Raw genomic sequence first — 21,200 nt, 5'->3', positions numbered from 1 at the left:
GTTTTTCTTATCTTTGCTCAATTTTGCTGAGCAAAACCAATATTGGAGAATATCGCATTGTTTTTACTATTGACAACTTTTTATGGCCATAACTTCTGTATTTTTCTGTTGTCAGACCTCGTTGAGGGCTTATTTTTTGCGAAAAGAGTTCTTTTCAGTCGTATCATATTAGTGAACATAACTTTTTTGATCACTTTTTAGAACTTTTTTGTGATGGTGTTTGATGAAAAATTGTATTACGGGAAGTTTTTTGAGTTTTTTTTTTTCTACGTCATTCACCGAGCGGGTTCAAGATTGATTTAGATTTATTGTACAGATTGATACGGACGCGGTGATACCAAATATGTACGTGTTTTTGTGTTTTATATACTTTATTTGCATTTTATGTGTAACTGGGGAGATTATGGGACTTTTATTTTATTTATTAATTTATTTAATTATATAATATATATTTATTTAATTATATAATATAATGATTTCATCTTATTTATTTTTTTTTAACTTTTTTTACATTTTTTACTTCTTGGCTTGAACAAGCGATCGTCCGATCGCTTATTCAAGCCTTTATACTGCAATACACTTGTATTGCAGTGTATAGTGAACCCCGCCGGGTTCTGCCAGGAAGGCAGAACCCGGCGGGTAGAGGAGTTGGAAGACCCGGGTCACTCGTCGGAACCCGGGGCTGCGGCAGGAGGGATCGGATCCCCCGGTAAGCACACCGGGGGGGTCCGATCCACGCGGGACACGCTTACACGCCACGTTCATGCTTGACCACGACGTGTAAGGGGTTAAACACCAGGGATTGGAGTTTTTCCGATCCCGGGTGCTAGTGCCGGGTCTGGGCTGTAAGTTCACAGCCCGACACCGGCACCAGTGAGACCCGGTGTCCCAAAATCTTCTTCTGACGCGCCGCCGTAGAAAGGCGTACGCGTCAGAAGAAGTACCCTTAATGACCGCCGTAAAAAGCTGATAGGGCGGTCATTAAGGGGTTAAATTCAGGTAATGAGTGCAGAGTAGGAGGAGCTTCTTAAAAGAAAATAACATTACTGAGAGAGCCAGAATTCTTGCTCGTTGGTAGGGGTTCAAATGCTTATTTCATGCAATAAAATAATTAATTATTTAAAAAGCATACATTGTGATTTTCTGGATTTTTTTTAATTCTGTCTCTCACAGTTGAGAAAGCTACAATACAAATTACGGACCTCTCCATTCTTTGTAGATAGGAAAACTGAAAAAATCGTCCTGGGATTAAATACTTATTTCCACCAATGTAAACAATCCACTCTCTTAATTCATTTTATAATACTATTTTCCCCCTGAGTAAATTCTCGTAAAGTACCTCCACTAAATTTCTCTATACATATATACAGGGATTCATAAATTAATTATATTGTGTGTATATCACCCCCATTAATTATATAAACCAGACTTCCCTGAACTGATTACATACCTCTGACAGCATGTGGTGCTCATTCCCAGTGGCATGTGTTTCAGTGGAAATGCATATATATGATTTGGCCAGGCCCCACTCTGTTTCAAAAATACATTCAAATGCCACATGTAAATGTGGCCTAAACCATAATTTCTTTTTTGCATACATAGAACGAAAGATGCTGTCAGGGACCACCGCGGGAGATGGTACTAGCCAACACCTGGGACCGTCGTATTAGTAGAACCTGGTCTTCACCAGAGCCCACCCCAAAATGGGATGGTCTTGCTGCTGTGTGGTGCCACCAGGTCGTTCCACAGGTGCGACTAGCCCGGGGTGGCAGCCAAGGTCATGGTACAGAATCAGAGTCCAGGCTCGTGCTCAGGCACAGTCAGACAGTCAGGGCATGCGGCAGAGATTCAGAGGTCAAAGATCGGGTCCGAGGTCACAAATGGAGATCAAAGCAGAGCAGGAACAAGAATGGTCACAGGAACAACACTGGATGCTTTCTCTAAGGCTGGGTGCAAAGATCCGGCGGGGAATGATGGAAGCCGCGGATCTTTATGGGAAGCCTGGATGTGCCAGCGCCAATCAGCGCGTGCCGGCACGCATGCAGGCTAGCCGGGACGGGAGCAGGAGTGTGGAGAGGAGAGTGCAGGCTGGGGGGCGCAGTGCTGTGGAGAGGGGCACGCATTCCAAGACATGGATCGCGGGGGCACCTGTGACAGAAGCCATATAGACGTGAAAAACTCAGACGTGATTGAGCCCCCTCCCACTTGCGTTTTGAATGCGCTTAAAAATGCAACAAAAACAAGACGTGGGAAGGCACTCTGATAGAAAACCGAAAGAAAACAGAAACAAAACAGATGTTTTTAATGGATAGGCAGACAAGCCTGTGTGAGCAAGAGCAAAGTCTGAGGGGTCGGTCCACGTACCACTAGTGCTGTCTTTACAAGAGCAACACTAGCGCAATGGAGACGTACCTCAGTCCCAGCACTTTTGCAATTGGAGTGAAACACATGTGGTCAGTAAGCAATCACATTGGGCCAAGGTATGCCCCCTGTACTAGCATTGCACTTGTAACCGGAACTCTAGCGGTATGTGTGAATGTACCCTCAGTATTCCAACCAAAAATTGTGTTCCTATGAGGTTGTAGCACAATTCTAGGCCAGGCAAGTCCGCATAGCCGGCAGCCTCAGGGTGCTATCACATGTGCCATGGCCCTATCGCATATGTAGTTTTATGGAAACGCATGTGATCGGTAAGCAGCACCCGGTGTCTTTTATTGTCTAAATGCAAGACACCACATTCTGGTTAACGATCGCATGCGTTTCCATAGAATTGCATATGTGAGCACGACCCCTTGAACTCTGTTTCTAAATGTTGTCATAGAGCTAACAAGTGACAGTACCCATATGTATCCCAATACATTTAAATGGCACCGTGGGAGGGGTGGCCAGTGCTTGATAAGTGCCCCCCATGGACATGACAATTAAAATAAAATAAAAATACATAAATAAGTCTGATAGCATACACATCATTGTATACTGTCCAGAATAATACAATAATAATAGCAATAATAAAAACTTTAAGTGCATAGGCAAGACGATGCAATATTTATATATGTGTGGGGGGAAGGGGGGCACAGTAAGATGTTTACCAAGTCAGGTAACTTCTCTACAAACATATTTAACACTTTGTTGGAGTGAAACTAAAGGTTTGCCATTTCGTAGCAGGGTCATGTGGTTCAGAACAAGAAAAATAAGAATTAAAACAGATGCTTCCACTTAAAAAAATAACTTCCTTAATCGTTCACAAATGTCGACTGTATGTGTTTTCTCCAGCACATCATTTTCTGCTCTGAATGTGTTATTTATAGTTGTGTCCATTTATTTTTCCCCTCTTTTCTGCTCATCTACTTCTGGAAGTTTGATTTTGCAAGTTTGAAAAAAAAAAAAAAGGTTTAATCCCTTCCCCCTCTGTGCAAGCTGCCTTTCTTGCAGCACTTGAGGGGTTAAATGTGATTGAAGGCTCTTTGAAGATGGGATGAAAGGAATAGCTGCTGGAGACTCTGCGCTCTCATTGGTCCGGCTGCCTTCAAAGGACTCTTTTTCTTAACCAGAGGGGGGAGTCTGGCTTTAAGAAAGGAATTCAGAAATGCCAGGTCCTTGCAGATACACAACACAGACAAGGAATAAAGATCGCCCGGAAAAATCAGCGCACTCACATATCAGCCCGAAAAGCCCAATTCTGCTATTCTTTCATGCCGTGAAGATATCAGGAAGTGGAATCGGATTTTTATCTTTGTGTTTCATAAGCTTTTACGGATCTGGAGTTTTACCGGGCTTCCAGGATGCAGCCTTCAGTGATCTCCACTGATGTTTCATTAAAGCCATAACACCCCTTTGTTCTTTGGCTTTGTCCCCAGGGGGAGTGAAAAAGGGCTTTTTGGTTTTGATTAAAAAAAAAAAAAAAAGTTCAGAGAGAGGAGGGAGAGGGAAAGAAATCCTTCCAGTTCTAACTCACTCAAGGAAGGTGTGAGCTTATTTTCCTCCTTTCTCCTGGCTTTTTCCCTTCCCCTTTCCAGACTGGATCATGTTTTTTTCTTTACTGCAATTTTGGATTCTCTTTCGGATTATTTGAACGTTTGCAACCATGACTAGGATTCTCTGGCCGAGTGGATTATTTGTTTTCTGACCCACAGAACCGCGATCCAGACCCAGGACTCCTCACAACGCCCAAGGTAAATGTCCTCTTTACTGACTTAAACATGTCAAACTTTTCCAAGTGCCTTCGGAGAGCCCCCCACCCTCCCCCGGCCGTGGCCCTGCAATGTTAGAGGGGCTTCAGTCCCAGCCTCCGTGATTGTCCCCGGACAGCACGAGATCCGGTGTGCTCGGTCTGCTGCAGGGAACATATGGATATATTTAGAAACTGCTGTGCCTATGGGATGTTTAGCATTTAATGCTTCTGCCCCTTCGGTTTTGCAATTATCTGAAAAACAAATCTGCAATGCTCTTCGTGTGTGTAAGACTTTACCTAATATGTGCTTATTAATCTGTTACCTGTAGGTTGTTTTGCACTTTTTTATTAGTTTTAGTTTACTCCATGTGGTTTGTAATGGATACTGTGCTGGAGTAGCCCCCCCCCCCTCCTTCTTCATTTGTAGTCCTATCCTTTTTCTGCTACTAAACTGTTTTGTGGTGTCCTGTATTGGGGCCTGGAGGTTGTGATTAAGTTAGCCCTATTTGTTTTACCTTTGTGCAATTTTTTTAAATGTACCTTTTTTAACAATGTTGTCATGTTGCTGTGTAGTTTGGGGTCAGTTCACTTTTATGTTAAACAGTGCTTTTTGGAGAATAAACATGCATTTTAGAAAAATGTTACCCCTCCCAATCAAATTATTACGCTTTGAAATTAACTGTTGGTCTATAGGCTTTCAACCTGGAGTCTGAAGGTAGTTCAACTTGTTTCTGTATTAGAAAACAATATGAGAATTGCTTAAAGGATTTTGTGATCTGCATCCCAGTTCCATGTAGCAGAGAGGCAGCAAGGGCCTCATCCGTATAGTATTTCATGAGAATTGGTGGAATACTTCTAGGTTCTCTTATTCACAAATGTCTATGAAATTGTACCTATAAAACTGTTCAAACATCTGGATATAGTGGACACATTTTCTGGTATGCTGGGGAAGAAAGAGTCATTGGCCCACCTGTTGTGAATAATTTCTCTTGAAAACTCTACAGGGCGACACTGTATGGCGTAAGTCATGTTGAAAAGGAGGAAAATGGTTCCCAGATGGCCATTTACTTGTAATAGAACCTTGCAGTTCCGGAGAAGTTATAGGCTGTAGTCATAAGTTGATTCTTTTCTTGATGCAGACCTAATGATCCCTGATAATCTTCAGAAGACTAATTTTAAGTTAAACCAATAGAAAAATATAATATTGAATAGAAAAATGTACTTGCAAGGTTGACATGTGGAAAGTGATGTGACCAGTTTATTACTTTTTGGACTGGATGCGTATTATCTATTTATGGTAGTTTTAATATGCATACAATACACAGATCTTTTAAATGCAGCCTATTTGTTTTCTCCAAACAGCTGATGTCAGGGGAACTCAAAGCTCTAGTAGTTTTCTTTCAATTAAGTCTATCCAGAATACATGAGGCTGCTTCGTCTTTGGGCAACATTATTCCAGGCATTTTGGTGTTAATTGCTTCTTGGTTTATTATAAAAATGAGAATAAAGCTGATGAATGTTGACAGGTAATATTAATATATCCTTTTTCATTGAATCATTAGGTGTTTCTTTTTGAAGGCGGGAGTATCAATTTGTAGCAGCCATGAGTTCCGCTGGGGTGCTGACCTGTATACCAGACTCCGGAAGGATATTCAGGGAAACTTCACAGCGCCCGCCAGTGCCAGGCCAAGAGACTAAAAATTGCAAGGTAATTCATCATAGAAATGGATATTGATGACAACTATGCTTGTAAAGAAGACTTAAAGGAGTTTTCTTTAACATTTTATAACTAGTAAATTCATTTTCAACCTTTTATGATTTTAAATCAGTAGATGGAGGATGATCAATGGGACCTAAATAATTGGACTAACACAAATCGTGAGCAAAAGGTTTTCATACGATTTGAGATGCCAAATACACATGAGTGGGCAAATTCATATATGTACGGCTGGTAAAGAGATGCTATGTACAGAATTTGCTGATATTCATATGGAATTGAATAGAATGGTATTCCATTCTGTCCACATAGGTTGCACAGGTTCCCCATGTCTACAGGTGCGCCCTTCAAGATTCAGACAGATATACCCCATTTAACAAAGTAGTAATGGTAGTAGTAATAAGCTGTCCTATTTGATGGGGCATGTTTGTCTACTAGTTGATAAATTCACAGCTAACGTGTGTTTTTTTTTGTTTTAATGCAGACTGAGAAGTTTGCAATGGATCCTCAGCACTATGAACAACAGATGAAATGCAAAGATGATTCACTTCGTGAGGCAGAAGGTTGTGCATCCCAAGATTCACGGTTTTCTCGATGGGGTCGATCCCTGAATTTGTTGCTTGATGATCAAGATGGGGCAACGCTTTTTCGCATGTACCTCGAAGGTCAAGGCCTCGTGGATCTATTAAGTTTCTGGTTTGCTTGTAATGGCTTTAGAGCTATGGACCCAGCAGAACCAAAAACTTCAAAGACCGCCAAAGCCATATATCGTTGGTATGTACAAAATAGTCAAGCAGTGTCGGGGCGTTTGAAGCCATCTACAAGGTCTCAAGTTAAGGAGTGCGTCAAAAACCAACAACTTGATAGAACTGTGTTCGATCAGGCACAACAAGAGATTCAAAGGGCCATGGAGCAAGAGGCCTTTCCTTCTTTTTTGCTGTCAGATATATGCAAGGAATATGCTCATGCTATTGAAGACAGTTCCACCCCTGATAGTCCAGGCCCTGGACTTCCAACTGTAGCTGAAGAAGAGGAATATAATGGATTACACCACTCTTCTGTTGTTCCGAGCACCATGGGTAAAATAAACCGTACCTTCACACGTGTACCACCAAGAAGCCAAAGGTGAGATGTGTGATATTGCAGTCAATATGCTTTTCTGATGCTCGAAATGATCATCTTTTGTGATAGATACTGCAATCAGCAGATTGCCCCCTTCTCCCCACCTTTTTCAGGCTTATTTTGATGTTTGTTCACCAGTACTTTTTCAGCATACTTCTTTGTTTCTGTTCCTCCCCTCCTTGTGCTAAAGGTTAACTTAGCTGTTATTCCTTTCCCTCAGCTCACATATCTTTGATGTGAACAAAATCTTTCCCTGCTCCAGAGATCAAAGAACCACATCTAAAAAGCGGCCTGCTTTTTTTTTTCTCTCCCTCTAAACTTCCCCCTCCCTCCCAAGATGCCTTGCTGTTTCAAAGCCTTCTTATCTTATGACTGTCGTGTTTTTTTCATAGCTGTTATTCCTTTTTATGGCTTATGCTGGATTAGATAGTAAATCTGTTAGCAACATCAGTTTTGAAGATATTTATTTCAACTGTAACCTTTTTTAGTTGTCCAAAAGTATTATAACGCCAACTTTTGTTCACAAAATAATTACAAAGAAATTTTAAATCCGATATCCATTTTTGCTATAGTAATCTCTGGTTAATGATGCTCATCACACTGTCCCAAAGTTATTTCATTTTAGAGTTGTGTCTTGCAAGTGTGTTTTAAGTATTGATGTTAACTATCAATATAGTGTTATTCATTCCGTGTATACTTTTTAGTATCTTTTTTTTTCACTTTTATAGGTCCCACTTCCGCAAAACTGAACCAGTATATCAGTACTTTGCTCCTGCAGCTAGTATTAATGACAGTGAGATTTCAAGTGATGCACTTACTGAAGACAGTATGTCCGTAACAGATAGTAGCGTGTAAGTATCTTCAAAATTTGTGCCTATATCAACCTCAATTGGATGAACTTATAATGTAAAATCAAAATTATGTGTAGATGCAAAAACATAACTCATTATCTAAGAGTAAAAGGATTTTTTAGCAAAATAATAAATTCACATGTTTGGACAGGTTAAGGCATCTTTGGCAGGTGGTCCTACAGGCCTTGGTTCTTTCAACAAGTAGACTGCCAGAGGGTACAGGTCAAGAAACACACAGCCTCTTGCTTTTTATCTTCCTATTGTTGAAGACAATGAATGGAATTTGCTGCTCACTTTGATGAAGTTGCCAAGTGCATGGCTCCAAATAGAAGTGGTGCACTTGGCTCGTTGGTGTCTCCAGTAGGAAGAGCCTATGATTTTTGTTCTATGTCACTAGTTGATGTTTGTCTACATATCTGAAAGCAAACCTCTAGACTCATTTGTCATATGGAGATGTTTTATTTGTTAAAGTTTTTCAATCTATTAATTGTATATATCCCATTTCTTTGTATTTGACAGAGATGGAATCCCCCCATACCGCTCAAAGCAGAGAGAAATCCATCGAAGTGTTAGTGCCAATGGCCAAGTGCCTCTGCCTTTTGTTCCGGTAAGTTTAATTAAAAAAAAAAAAAAAACATTTGGTTCATTAAATTAAGATGGTTAGAAAATGGTCAATTGTGTGTTTTTTTTAAAAGGTTTTTAATGACCATTATTGTACATAATTTACCCTACTCAAGGTACATGTTTTGCGTTCCCTAGCCCTATTCCTGCCGGTCTTTGTGGCCTGGGCAGTCTTTCTATTGTTATTGGCGGGTTTGAGCCGTGCTTGCACAAAGATGAGATGGGCCGTAAACTATGATTCATGGCCTACAAAAAACATACGTCCGTGGGCATGAGACCTTGTTTTTCACTGATATTCTGTGGCTCCATATTGCACCATAATACATGTTTTAAGCTTTGCAGAAAACATCTTTATAATAGGGCATTAAGTAAAATATACCACTTGATGTATGGAAGTTCAGTAATCCTCCATGTATGTGAATGGGTGTAGTTCTACAGTCTTGTGTATGTCTTTATTTTGAATATTAAAGGAAATTTGCCATCAAAATCGAGCATGGATAAACCAGAGACACTTACTCGTTGATCCAGGTAAGATTACCACAGTCACAGTGCCTGGATCTATGAGTAAGCGTCCCTGGGTTATATATGCCTGATTTTGATGGTAAATTTCCTTTAATAGACAAAATATGTCAGTTGTCTGGCTGGAAGTTTCATGCAGAAGCCTAGAAACAACAGATCTGGCACCTATAGTGATGGTGTAGTTGGGCCAAACACTTTGATCAGGCTTGGGCATAGGTGTACTGATGGAACAGATTTAATTTAAAAACAAAGGGATCTGTACTGATGTCCGTTCCGCTCTCATGCCAAAGAGAAGCTGATACTTTTACCTGATATGTAAACGCTCCCCAATTATGTTAACGGGTAGTACAAACTGAAAATCCAATTCAAATTTGAGTTTGTTTTCCCCTCGGCATATTTCTGAAACTAACTGGGTTGTGATAAATGTTCTGATTTATTTCTTAATTTTGTTTTTTATTCCCCCTTTAGAGAACAATGCGCCCACCAGCTGAAATGATGCCGACGAATCCTGCAGAATTTGCTGCAAAACTGACTGTAGCTTTGGAAAAAGTTAAAAGACAGAGAGATGCACAAGAAAAGTTAGAGGAAAAGTTACAAAGGTTAAAGGAGGTAAAAAATACATGACTTCTATTTGTTACTAGTAGATCTTCCTGTCATTGTTTTGTGCTTGTTTAATGCTTCCTATATAGGCTGTTTTATAGACAAAGACACTTCTAGTTTGTTAAGATGCATCGCAAAACTTATCCATGTGCCCTCTCCAAGCTTAAACCTGTCAGCTGCCCAAAAATTTGACTGTCATGGAGATTCTTGATCCCTGAGACAACTGTTGTTTCCTGTGTACATAGACTGGCTGTAGGTCAACTGCAGCACTATTTTGATCTCTAGCCTAACAGGAAATGGCCATGTACAATTTCAGGTGTCTGGGGAGCCGTTTATTTTGCACTGTGTTTGTAAATAGTTGGAATATGTACTTGCATTGGAATAGAAGACCTAGATCTCCTTATTCCCTCTTTAGGGAAAAGGTCTTGGATGTATTGAAAAATCACTTATTTTCTTTTATGATGGCCCATGCCATTTTAATGGGTTGTATCGTTCTGTATGATCAGTACAATGCAAAGGCGTTTTAAGTCTGTAATAAGTAGAAAATGTGAGCCTGTGATAAAAGTATGTTGACAAGTATGCACTGTACCTGGCAGGATGACAAGTTGACAAGCTGAGGCATGCAAAAGTATAGAATGCTACTGGAATAGCTTTTGGCAAGATTCTGCAAAGGAGTAAAGTGTAGCCTTAGTTAATTTAATAACTTTGTACTTTACAAAGGCAGTTCAAAAGTAATGATTCTGGTAAACTGATTAAAAAAGTACATTAAAACTTGCCTGTTTTCTTATTTTATCTTTAAAGGAAGAAGATAAACCAGAGTTTGACATTCCTACATCCAGCCATGTTGCAATGCCAACTGCATCTTTTGAGGATGATCCTCAGTCCATCCTGGATGACCATGTATCAAGAGTCTTGAAGACACCCGCAAATCTGTCGCCTAGATCACAGTCTCCTTTTATTCAAAGGAAAGCCAAAGGTCAAGCAACATTTGGCAAAGGTCAAAGCTTGGCCTCCTCACTCTTAAAACCAAAAGTTCCTCCAGGAATGGAAACGCCAGTTACACAGATTTTGGAGCAGCGAGTGTCTATAAGGTAGGCATACCTGGGATGATATATAAACACACTATTAAAAAAATATATTACTGTCTCAAATAGAATGTTGATTCTTATTATGCAAATACCTCTTTGTTATTTGTCGTAGTTCACATGTAGCTAAAAATTACAGAAAGGCAGAAGGATGTGCCTCGCTTAATAAACCAGAAGATGGAAATTCTTCTGTTGGGCTGACCACACCACTTTCACCTGAGCAAGAAGTAGAACGCAGCCACAGTGTCTTACAGTGGGTTTTAGAAAGTGCAAAGATGATGAAAAAACATCATCGTGATGTTAACACAAGGTAAGAGAAGGACTTGGCAGTATGTATAATTGTTTAATTCAACAGTATTAAGAAATCCTTACTTTAACCATTAACTTTATTACAGTATAAGCCACTACTCAGAAGTGAAAAAACCAAGCCATCGCACATCATCACAGCCAGCTCACCTATTCCTGCAGGATACGTCTATGCCTCCACTTAATGCACCAAACACCTTGGACCAACTGGAAGAAGCCCGTCGGCGACTTGTTGAAGACAAGAGAGTTCCTAAACTTCATAAGAATAGGTAAATGTAGGGGTGTGTCCATGGGTATAAGTTTTTCCAGGCTTTACTAATGATGAGCCATTGTATACCAAGTTATAAGCTTTCTATGTTTTAGAACATGTAGATTTAAAAACTTGACTCCTAAAGGCAGACCTGTCAGAAAGCCATATGCCCTGATTTAAGTCAAATGGATAGTTACAGCTTATTAAAGCGACAACTACTATGATTGTTGTACTATGGCATCTAATTAAACACCCTGGCATGATCATGAAAATGATCAAATAATGGCAGCAAAAATCTTGCATGGATTCACATTCTTACAATCCAACTTTTTTTTTTTTAAGGTTTGTGCAGTCATCAACACTCAAAGAAAAAGGCAAAGCTACAGATAACTTTTCACCATCTGGATTCTCAACCATGAAATTTTCTGAAGAGTAAGTATTTTCAAGCTAGTTTTTTTTTTGTGTGTGTTAAATATACAAACTCCCTGCATGTGGCTTCTCAACAGTTTTCTGTTCCAGAAGCCTTTACAACAGGCATATCTCTGCATTGCTTAAACCATATTAATGGAAGTTTAATTGTAGGCCAAAAGCCCAACCAAATTGTTGTATGATTGAAGTGGACTTTGTTGTGCACCAGAAATCAATGGTGTGGCTTAAATTTAGTAATTCCAAGCTTCAAAATCGGCTCAAAATAATAATGCTGTTTAAGAAGCAGCTATGCTTATTCCAATATAACAACTTTCTGAGATCAAGGCTTATGGTGTTAGATTAGGAACCTTCATACATCTTCTTTAATGTTTTTTTTTTTTTCCCCTCTTTTAACTTACAGGCTCAAGGCTGCAAAAAAGATGAATACTGATCAAGGGCAAGGAGGTTTAGCAATTGTCTATTACTTCTGTGGGGAAAGAATTCCATACATGATTCGAACAAAGGAGCCTAGCTTGACTTTGCAAGAATTTAAAGATCTACTCAGTAAAAAAGGCAGTTACAAGTAAGTATCATGTCTGGAGTCTGATCTGATAGTATTAAAGATATGTCAATTGGTCACTAATATCCAACCCATAATTTTCAGATATTACTTCAAAAAAGAAAGTCAAGAATTTGAATGCAACGCTGTGTTTCAAGAGATATCTGAGGAGGAGGCAGTGCTGCCATTATATGAGGAAAAGATCATCTGCAAAGTGGAAAGAGCATGTTAAACCTACTTCATGCAAGTATCAACAACTGCTATTCACAAGTGAAGGTTTATACACATTGCAACAAATGAGAATTTATCACTTCTAATGGACTAGTAAAACAGCTGAGTGAAGGATCTTGAGAGAATATGAAAGTTGTATGATCATTTAATGATGTGCATATGAGGATATATGCATAAAACGTCGAAATGCACAATACTGTAGAAGAAAAGAACATGGCAAGAGAACAGAACTTAAGATGTTAATAGGAAAAGTGTCTGCTGCAAAAAAAGCGTAAGCATATTTTCTGAATGTTACTGGCCACTATATTCGGGTACATTATATTGTGTATTTATAGGGCAAGGAGTTTGGTTTTGATGGACAATAACCAGCTTGCTGCAGAAACTAAACATGCATGTTATACCACTACATAATCCTGAATCGCCAATAATCATGTGATAACCACAACTTACCAGTTATGTGGATTAAAGGGCAAATTTACAATGGTTTATTGAAGATTTCAAAAAGGAAAATTGATGTTGAAGTTGAAACAAATTCATCACCACCTGTGAGAACAGATCTGTTCTAGTTTTTTGGAAAGATCGTCAACTTTTTTTTGAGACCACTTCTTTGTTCCTGGTTATCAAGCTATGCAAAACAGATGATCAAACTGCTGCTATTCAAACTGCTGGGGATTTTCTTGCCTTTTTATACAGCAAGGATTTCCACCATACCAGAGGGATATTGCCATCTGAGTTTTTTAAGTCTATTTTAATGAAATTGTTATGACTTTTATATTTTTGTACAAGTGTTGTTGTTCCCCTGAATCGCAAATTGAAGGCTGTGAACAACTAACTTTTAAATTTTGTTCTGTTTTAAGGACAGATTACCTTTTCGATGAAATGTCATATAAACAATCTGAACTCAGCAACAAAAAAAAAGACATGTAAGAACTTTCTATGGTAACATGTCTATTTTTTTTTCCCATTGTGATGCCTTTAGGAGAAAAACATAATTTAACCATTTATCAATAGCTAAAGCCATATCAACTATTTTTAAACTCTGTTTTAAGGGTTTATTTTTTTTTTTCCTCCTTTATTATTTTAAAGGGGTTTCCTGCCTTTATGTAAATATTGTATAACTGCAAAGGAAATACCTTTTATTTAAGCAATAATAAATGTCTAGGTATTTTCTTGTTAAGTCTCTCAATAACTTTGAGAGGCTGTATAAATAAATGGTGCTTACCTAGAACATATTGACCTGTATCACGGTCCAGGAGGTACAACTTTTTGAAGTTTTATATATTAAAATTGTTCAAAAAAAAAAAAGTCTCTGTAGACTGCTGTAATTTCAGTATTTTCATATTTATAAGGTGTAAAAGTATGGTTTAAACTGCCTGGCCTGCTGCTTGGGGCATAAAAATACAACTTTTTTTTTTTTTTTTTTTTTGTACTAAGATTCAATAAATAAATACATATATTTGGGAAGGCTGACCTTGAGTTTTCAGGACTTGTTTGGTTGGCTAGTCTTAAGGGTCTGTTACACAGTGAGTGGCTGAAAACTATTTTGTTGGAAAATTCCCAATCATTCCACAAGATCCACTAATCAAACAAAACAATGCTTGTTCATCATTGGTGAATTTTTTTCTTTTATGCAGACTTGCACTTCTACCATTGTAAGCAGGCAACATGATGCCTGCAATGAAGAAATTGTATGTGGTTGAGTAATTCTACTTATAATTGTTCAGCCACATGCAATAACTGCTTGATGTAAAATGAACTAAAAATCTGTTTGAAGGGCTCTGACCAGTTTTACTACCTTAATCCGCTTAAAGTTTGTCAGAAATATTTGTGTAAACTCGCACTTCGAATACCAATCCGATAAGAGAGGATTGCACAAATTGCAATACTTTTATTTTGTTATGTACATGTTCTATTGTCTACTTGTCTGCACCATATAAAAAAGCAATGTCACAGTAGGAAATCAAATGTTTATAGCTGATCTAACATGGTGATAACGTATCATTCACTTTTTTAGGTTTAGCTTGCCCTCTGTTGCTGCTATTTCCTTCGTAAAAATAACAGGATTCTCTGGTACAACATATAGGGTTACTGAGTGCTATGGACAGTGTTTAGCATGAAATACCTAGAGCTCATTTGCTCCAGCTAGATTATGGGCTCCTAGTAGAGGAATGTCCCCTTACTTTCTGTGGGGTGAATGGGTATCCAATATAATATGAGTAGACAACATTCTGTACTTTAGTTGCTGATAGGCATAGATGACCATAGTCTTCTAGTTAATCTGTAGCAAGTACAGAACTTATGTGGTGCATATGTTATCCAAAGCCTCCCATATTTAAAAGTACAAGGATTACATATAGATATCTATTTTTTTCCCTTTTGGGATACAAAATGTAAATGTTTATAAATGTAAAGATTACTATTTAAAAATTCATATGAATAAAGTATTGTTATTGTCTTGGTAACATGTTTATCAGGACATTCATTTAGCTTATCACCTGTTTTAAAGGTGTTATATGATTGTTACAGGGAGCAACTTTTTCTTGTAGTAATGAACAATGTGGTAACCATCATTCATCAACCGTTTTATACAGCAATTCATATTTTTATATCTAATTATATTCACATGTATAAAAAATATAAATACATTGTTTATATATTTCAGAGTTATTATGGTGTAAATTTTAAACTTTTGTTCTACAAAATGTAAAAATAAGCTGGAATAAATTTTATATTTTTTTTTGAAACCTTCTTTTGCTTGAAGTGCTACTATGCATAACTTGGTTAATGGAAAGGTATCTGAAGACCTAAAGCATCAGGGGGTCCATCATTTTGGATTTCAGAGTTTCTCTTAATTTTTGTAACCTATGTTCAGAAAGCAAAGGGACTAGACAATGAAAGGCTTGGCTTAATGGCATTAAATTTTTAATGCTTAAGTTCTACTCCAGAGAAGCGTAACAAAGTCTCATTGATGGAAATGGAGCCCCTCCTTTGTATTCTAATAATTAGACAATATGATAAGTTTCACAATTGTCTTACTCTTAGCTTGCTCTAGGTAGCTAGCTTGTACTAGGCATTATAACATTTAGTTGACTGGCAAGATGTAACTTGGAGTAATACAGGTAATTGTGACTGTCAGGGTTAAGATCTGCAATATAAGCTGCTTATCCCATTAAAACCAGAAACCTTCCAGTTGACACCTGGACTGAAAACAACATAATTAAATTGCCTAAATAACATAATTGCAATTAGTTTTGATTGTCACGCCTATAACCACTGACATAATCGGTCAACATTTAAATCTTCCACAGCATTTTCAACTATTAGAAATGTGCCTTAACAAAAAAAGTGTGTGTATGAATGAGAGAGAGAAATCCACAACAGCAAAAAAAAAATTCCAAACAAAGTGAGGGTGCAGCGCCTCAAATCCCAAACAGGGAGTTTCAATAGTATACAGGCGGTCCCCTACTTAAGAACACCTGACTTACATATGACCCCTAGTTACAAACGGACCTCTGGATGTTGGCAATTTACTGTACTTTAGCCTTAGACTACAATAAACAGCTATGGCAGTTATCAAATGTGCCTGCTTTTTTTAAAATCCAATTGTCACAGAGACCAAAAAAAAATTTGGCTGGGGGTTACAATAATAAAGTATACAGTTCCAACTTACATACAAATTCAACTTAAGAACAGACCCTATCTTGTATGTAACCCGGGGACTGCCTGCATGCTAGTCCATTAGATGAAACAAAAAGTGAAGAGTTTATTTCATGCACAACGTTTTGCTGGGTTACCACCTTTTTCTCAAGCTGTATTCTAATTTTCTGCTCAAAAAAAAAAAAGGGCTGTGCAACCCTCCAAAGAAATGCATCCCACACCATTACTGCCAAACCGCTGTCCGGGCGGTGGTGGACTCCCTGAACCACCGCAAGCGATGATGAATGCTGACACCTGGGATCGAAGTCTAAGTGGCACCCAGTATTCACCAGAGCCTGCCACAAAGTGAGTTGGACTTGCTGCGGTGGGATACCACTCGGTCGCTCCACAGGCCCAACTTTGCTCGCTGTGATGGCCAAGAAGAGGTACAGAATCAGCAAGCAAAATCTGAGTCGTGGTCTGGCAGAAGGTCAGGACAGGCGACACAACGTCTGAGTTGGGGATGTAGCACAAGGTCAGGAACCTAGCATAAGGGCACAACAGATAATACACAATGAAAGAGTGAACAGAGGAATGCCAGCTCACTTCCCAAAGAGGAACGGATCCGGCGCGGGCCAACCCTCTGCTAGGGCATAATAGACAACTGAACATAAAGATATGGTCCAGCCACTCTGCCAACTCTTGTGAATTCTTTATTGAGGCATATGTAGCAGTACAAAAATTCCACTCAGAAGGACAACATTCGCCATAACGGATAATACACAGGAATCGCAATAGGAAGCTTTCTCTAAGGCTAGGAGACTCCTAGATCCGGCAGGGGTCACAGAAAGAGGTAGGCTATATATTAGGGCAGCGGCCGTCCAGCGCCAATAAGTGAACCATGGGAGTCGTCGCCGGAGCAAGGATAGATGAGTGAGGCGACAGTGGCTGCGATGGGGAGGGGGGGGGGGGGGGGCCATAAGTGCGCTTGCAACCCGGGACATAGGTTGCAGGAGTACCTTGGCCTGAAGGCAACTTTGAAGAACACCGCTGTCCAGGATATCATCTTCGGGGTCCCAAGATCCCTCCTCTGGCCCGAACCCCTTCCAATAGATAAGAAAGAACCACTTCCCTCCAACCGACTTCATGTCCAGGGTCTCCTTTACCTCAGACACTGGTGGAATCGGCCTCAGGAGCAGGAGGAGTTACTTGCTGGGAGAAGCGATTCAGGATGACAGGCTTAAGAAGGGAGACATGGAAGTAGTTTGGGATGCACATGGTCAGAGGAAGAGGGAGCTTGTAAGCCCCGGAGTTAATGTGCTTCTGTACCTCTAATGGATCCAGGAAACGAGGACCTAGTCTATAACAAGGAATCCTCAGCTTGACATTTCTGGAGGACTGTTACACTATCAGACGGAGGGAAGAATGGACGAGACTGGTCTGGGTTTTGGTGTGGGCAGACACCCGAAGTAGAGAATGACGTGTCTGCTCCCAGATGGAGTTAAGGTCTTGAACCAACTCTTCCACGGCACGAACTTTAGAAAGCACGGAAAGAGGAAGAGGTGTGTGTGGATGTTGTCCATAAACGATGAAGGGGGCTGCACTGGCAGATTCAGAATCCAAAGAATTATATGAGAATTCCACCCAAGGTAACGGGGTGGACCAGTCGTCCTGTTGGGCAGAAACAAAGTGTCCTAGATAGCAGCCCAGAGTCTGGTTGACCCTCTCTACTTGCCTGTGGATGATAGGCAGAGTAGAAATCCAGCTTTACGTGGAGCTGGTTGCACAAGGAACACCAGAACCTGGAAACAAACTGGACCACTCGAAGTCCATGAAGCCGGGAGATGTGGAGGAAGAATAAACTGGCAAGACGGGGAGATGACAGTAGACCAGGCAAAGGAATGAAGTGGCAGGAACAGACCTACTGCTTTGAGCTGTGCCCAGCCACATGAGAGCAATGTCCCCAAGTTATTATCCCCAAGGTCGGACATAGGTCTTGCCGGGGGAATTTTCCGTAGATCCACAGGAGCAGCAATAAGCTGCTCAGGAGGAACGATATGGCGAGGAGTCGGTTTGTCCCGGAGGCACAAACATCTGTTTTGACATTCTTCTCTGCTGGACGGAAATGGATCAGGAAGTTGGAGAGAGAAGAAGAGAAACCTACAAGCCTGTCATGGATAGAGGCAGAGTAGTTTGGAGATATAGGAGATTCTTGTGGTCAGATTAGATACAGACCGTATGATGTGCTCCTTCCAGAAGATAATGCCATTCTTCCAAAGCAAGCTTTATGGCCATAAGTTCCAGATCACCTATGGAGCAATTCCTCTCTGCAGCTGAGACGATTTTTGAGAAGAAGCTGCAAGTGAGAGTGCGGCCTTTGGGCCTTTTCTGAGTGAGAACGGTACCAGCTCCTGTCGAGGAGGCATCAACTTCTAGCAGGAACGATTTCTCTGTATCAGGCCTAGTGAGCACAGGAGCAGAGGCAAAGGCAGACTTCAGCTTGGAGAAAGGTTCTTCAACTCCCGGAGGCTAGAGCTTAGGATCAGCGTTTTCTTGGTCAGCGCCACAATTTGAGACACAAGGGATGAAAAATGCACTGTAGTGATTAGCTAAACGCAGGAATCTCTGGATTGATCGAAGTCCCACTGGGTGAGGCCACTGGAAAACCGCAGATAATTTTGTGAGATCCATCTGTAGTCCTTTGTCAGAGAGGATATACCAGAGGAAAAGGAAGACTCATTTGATGGAATAGACACTTATCGAGCTGGGTATACAGAAGATTGGTACAGTCCAAACAGCATGACAAGATACTCAAAGTGTCCATCACAAGTATTAAGGCGATCTTCCATTCATTAACCTATGCAGATGAGGTTATACGCCACACGTAGATCTAGTTTGGTGAAGAAATAGACAGTCGAAGAGTTCAGGTGATCAGAGGTAGTGGGTAGCAGTTCTTCACGGTAATTTTGTTAAGGCTGCGATAGTCTATGCATGGACAGGGTGAACTATCCTTCTTGGCCAATAAGAAGAACCCAGCATTGAGGACTTGCGTATGGACCCCTTCTGCAGATTCTCCTTCACGTAGGCTGACATAGCCGCGGTTTCAGGCACAGACAGTAGATACACCTGAACCCGTGGAGGAGATGTGCCCAGCAGCAGCTTTACTGGGCAGTCATAGGGACAGTGCGGTGGCAGAGTCTCCGCTTGCTTCTCTGAGAAGACATCAGCAAAATCCATATAAAGGGAGATTCACCAGAGGCTTGGAAGACACTGTGGACGGAGTGGACAGGCCTCTAGAAAGTGCTACGGGCTGGCACAGTTGAGACTCTCCTGATGACATTTGGAGCGCTCTTTGGCTGTCAGACAAGCTTTATCCACCTGCATGGACTCTACAGCAGGCAAGGCAAACTGGAGCCAGGCATGGCAGGTGACAGGTCCTCGTCTGCGTGTGTTCTAGGCACTGCGTCTTTGATATGACTTGATAGTTGGCGGCCAAGGCCACTTCATTCCATGAAAGCTCGGAGGCTAAAGTGTGGAATTGAACCGCATAGTTGCCAACTGACAAGCCCCCTTGAAGCAAATTCAACATGGCTGTCACCGAGGAAGATGCCCGGGCTGGTTCCTTAAAGACGAACAGAATTACGCAAGGAATGCGGTGATGTTGGCAGGGACCAGGTCATTCCTGTCCCAGAGAGGAGTTACCCATGCCATCTGGAGAGTAGCCGGACCACAAATGCCACCTTAGACCTCTCTGTGGTGAACTGTGTAGGCATCAGCTCCATGTGCAGTGCGCACTGGGTGATGAACCCATGCACAACTTGGCATCTCTATAATATTTGGACGGCATAGACAAACGCAGTCTGGGTTCTGCTGAAATCGCTGTAGCAAGATTAGCCGCAGGGACTGGTCGCTGCTGCTGGGCGGCTAATAGCTGCTGCACCATGGAGGTAAGTTGGTTAAGCTGCTGGGCCTGCATGGCAATCTTCTGGAACTGCTGAGCCACAATGGTGGTGAAGTTGGCTTCTTCAGGCAGGGGTTACTTGGCGGGATCCATGGTCGGATCTTACTGTCAAGGTCGGTGTTTGCGTACCCACTGAACCACCGCAAGCCACGTAAGCTGACACCTGGGAGTGTAGTGTAAGTGGCACCTGGTATTCACCACAGCAACTCCAACCCACTTTGTGGCGAGTTACTGCCAGGTCGCTCCACAGGCTCGACTTTGTTCGCGGTGATGGCCAATGCGAGGTACATAATCGGCAAGCAGAATCTGAGTCGTGGTCAGGCAGAAGGTCAGGACAGGCAGCATAGAATTGAGTTCAGGGATGTAGCCCAAGGTCAAGATAAGCAGCAGAGAATCTAGATAAGGAACATAGTCGAATGTCACAATGCATAATACACAGGGATTGCAATAGGAAGCTTTCTCTAAGGCTATGAGGCATAAAGATGCTTTAGGCGTCACAGAAAGAGGCAGGCTATATATTAGGGCAGCGGCCAACCATCGCTGAACAAAAGGAGTCGTCGCCAGAGAAAGAACAGGTGAGTGGGGATGCAGTGACTGCAATGGGGGGCACAGAGGTGCATGGGTGCGGCTGCAACCTCGGACAACCGGTCATGTTGAAGGATGTTGCAGGCAGCAGATTGCTCTCCACAGCATCTCCAGACTCTGTCATGTCTGTTGCATGTGCTCAGTGTGAACCTGCTTTCATATGTGAAGAGCTCAGGATGCCAGTAGCAAATTTGCCAATCCTGGTGTTCTCGACCAAATGCTAAGCGTCTTACCCGGTGTTGGGCTGTGAGCACAACCCACATTTGTGGACGTTGGTCCCTCATTCCATCCTCATTGAGTCTGTTTCTTTAGACTTATGCACATTTGTGGCCTTCTGGTGGTCATTCTGGCGTCTGGCAGTGCGCCTCCTGTTCCTCCTAGAACAATGGTGGATGTTGTGGTCCTGCTGCTTTGTCGGAACCCAACTACAGCCCCAGGCCCTCAGTATTCGCCAGATAGGGTACTGTTGCAATGATTTTCTCTTCTATTACAACAAGAGCTGGGAAAGGTGGCTGTACAGATAACGGGGGAGCTAAAACAAGACTTTTCTGATCTGGGAGACAAGATTGAGTCCATTG

The 21,200-nt window shown here is 41.1% G+C and overlaps 1 protein-coding gene across 1 annotated transcript; it reads left to right on the top strand.

The window, feature by feature from the left end:
• Positions 1-3,586: 3,586 nt before the first annotated feature.
• On the top strand, positions 3,587-15,155 carry LOC140064049 (axin-related protein-like). Its single transcript, XM_072110480.1, has 12 exons — positions 3,587-4,172; positions 5,734-5,879; positions 6,373-7,013; positions 7,739-7,861; positions 8,381-8,468; positions 9,470-9,610; positions 10,403-10,692; positions 10,802-10,996; positions 11,082-11,261; positions 11,585-11,674; positions 12,072-12,233; positions 12,315-15,155. Exons 2-12 carry the CDS (start codon positions 5,775-5,777, stop codon positions 12,439-12,441), a joined length of 2,142 nt encoding a protein of 713 aa, XP_071966581.1. The 5' UTR covers positions 3,587-4,172; positions 5,734-5,774; the 3' UTR covers positions 12,442-15,155.
• The last annotated feature ends 6,045 nt before the right edge of the window (positions 15,156-21,200 follow it).

This window comes from Engystomops pustulosus, chromosome 6 (genome assembly GCF_040894005.1).
Source record: "Engystomops pustulosus chromosome 6, aEngPut4.maternal, whole genome shotgun sequence".
NCBI classification, from domain to species: Eukaryota; Metazoa; Chordata; class Amphibia; order Anura; family Leptodactylidae; genus Engystomops; species Engystomops pustulosus.
The sequence above is the reverse complement of the archived record's forward strand: the minus strand, read 5'-3'. Positions and strand labels throughout refer to the sequence as shown.

What these genes read in the sequence shown, in the direction of transcription:
- LOC140064049 (XM_072110480.1), top strand. Translation starts at nt 5,775, where the DNA reads ATGAGTTCCGCTGGGGTGCTGACCTGTATACCAGACTCCGGAAGGATA. An exon ending in TGCCTCTGCCTTTTGTTCCG is followed by an intron (nt 8,469 to 9,469) that starts GTAAGTTTAATT and finishes TTCCCCCTTTAG; the next exon opens with AGAACAATGCGCCCACCAGC. An exon ending in GAGCAGCGAGTGTCTATAAG is followed by an intron (nt 10,693 to 10,801) that starts GTAGGCATACCT and finishes TATTTGTCGTAG; the next exon opens with TTCACATGTAGCTAAAAATT.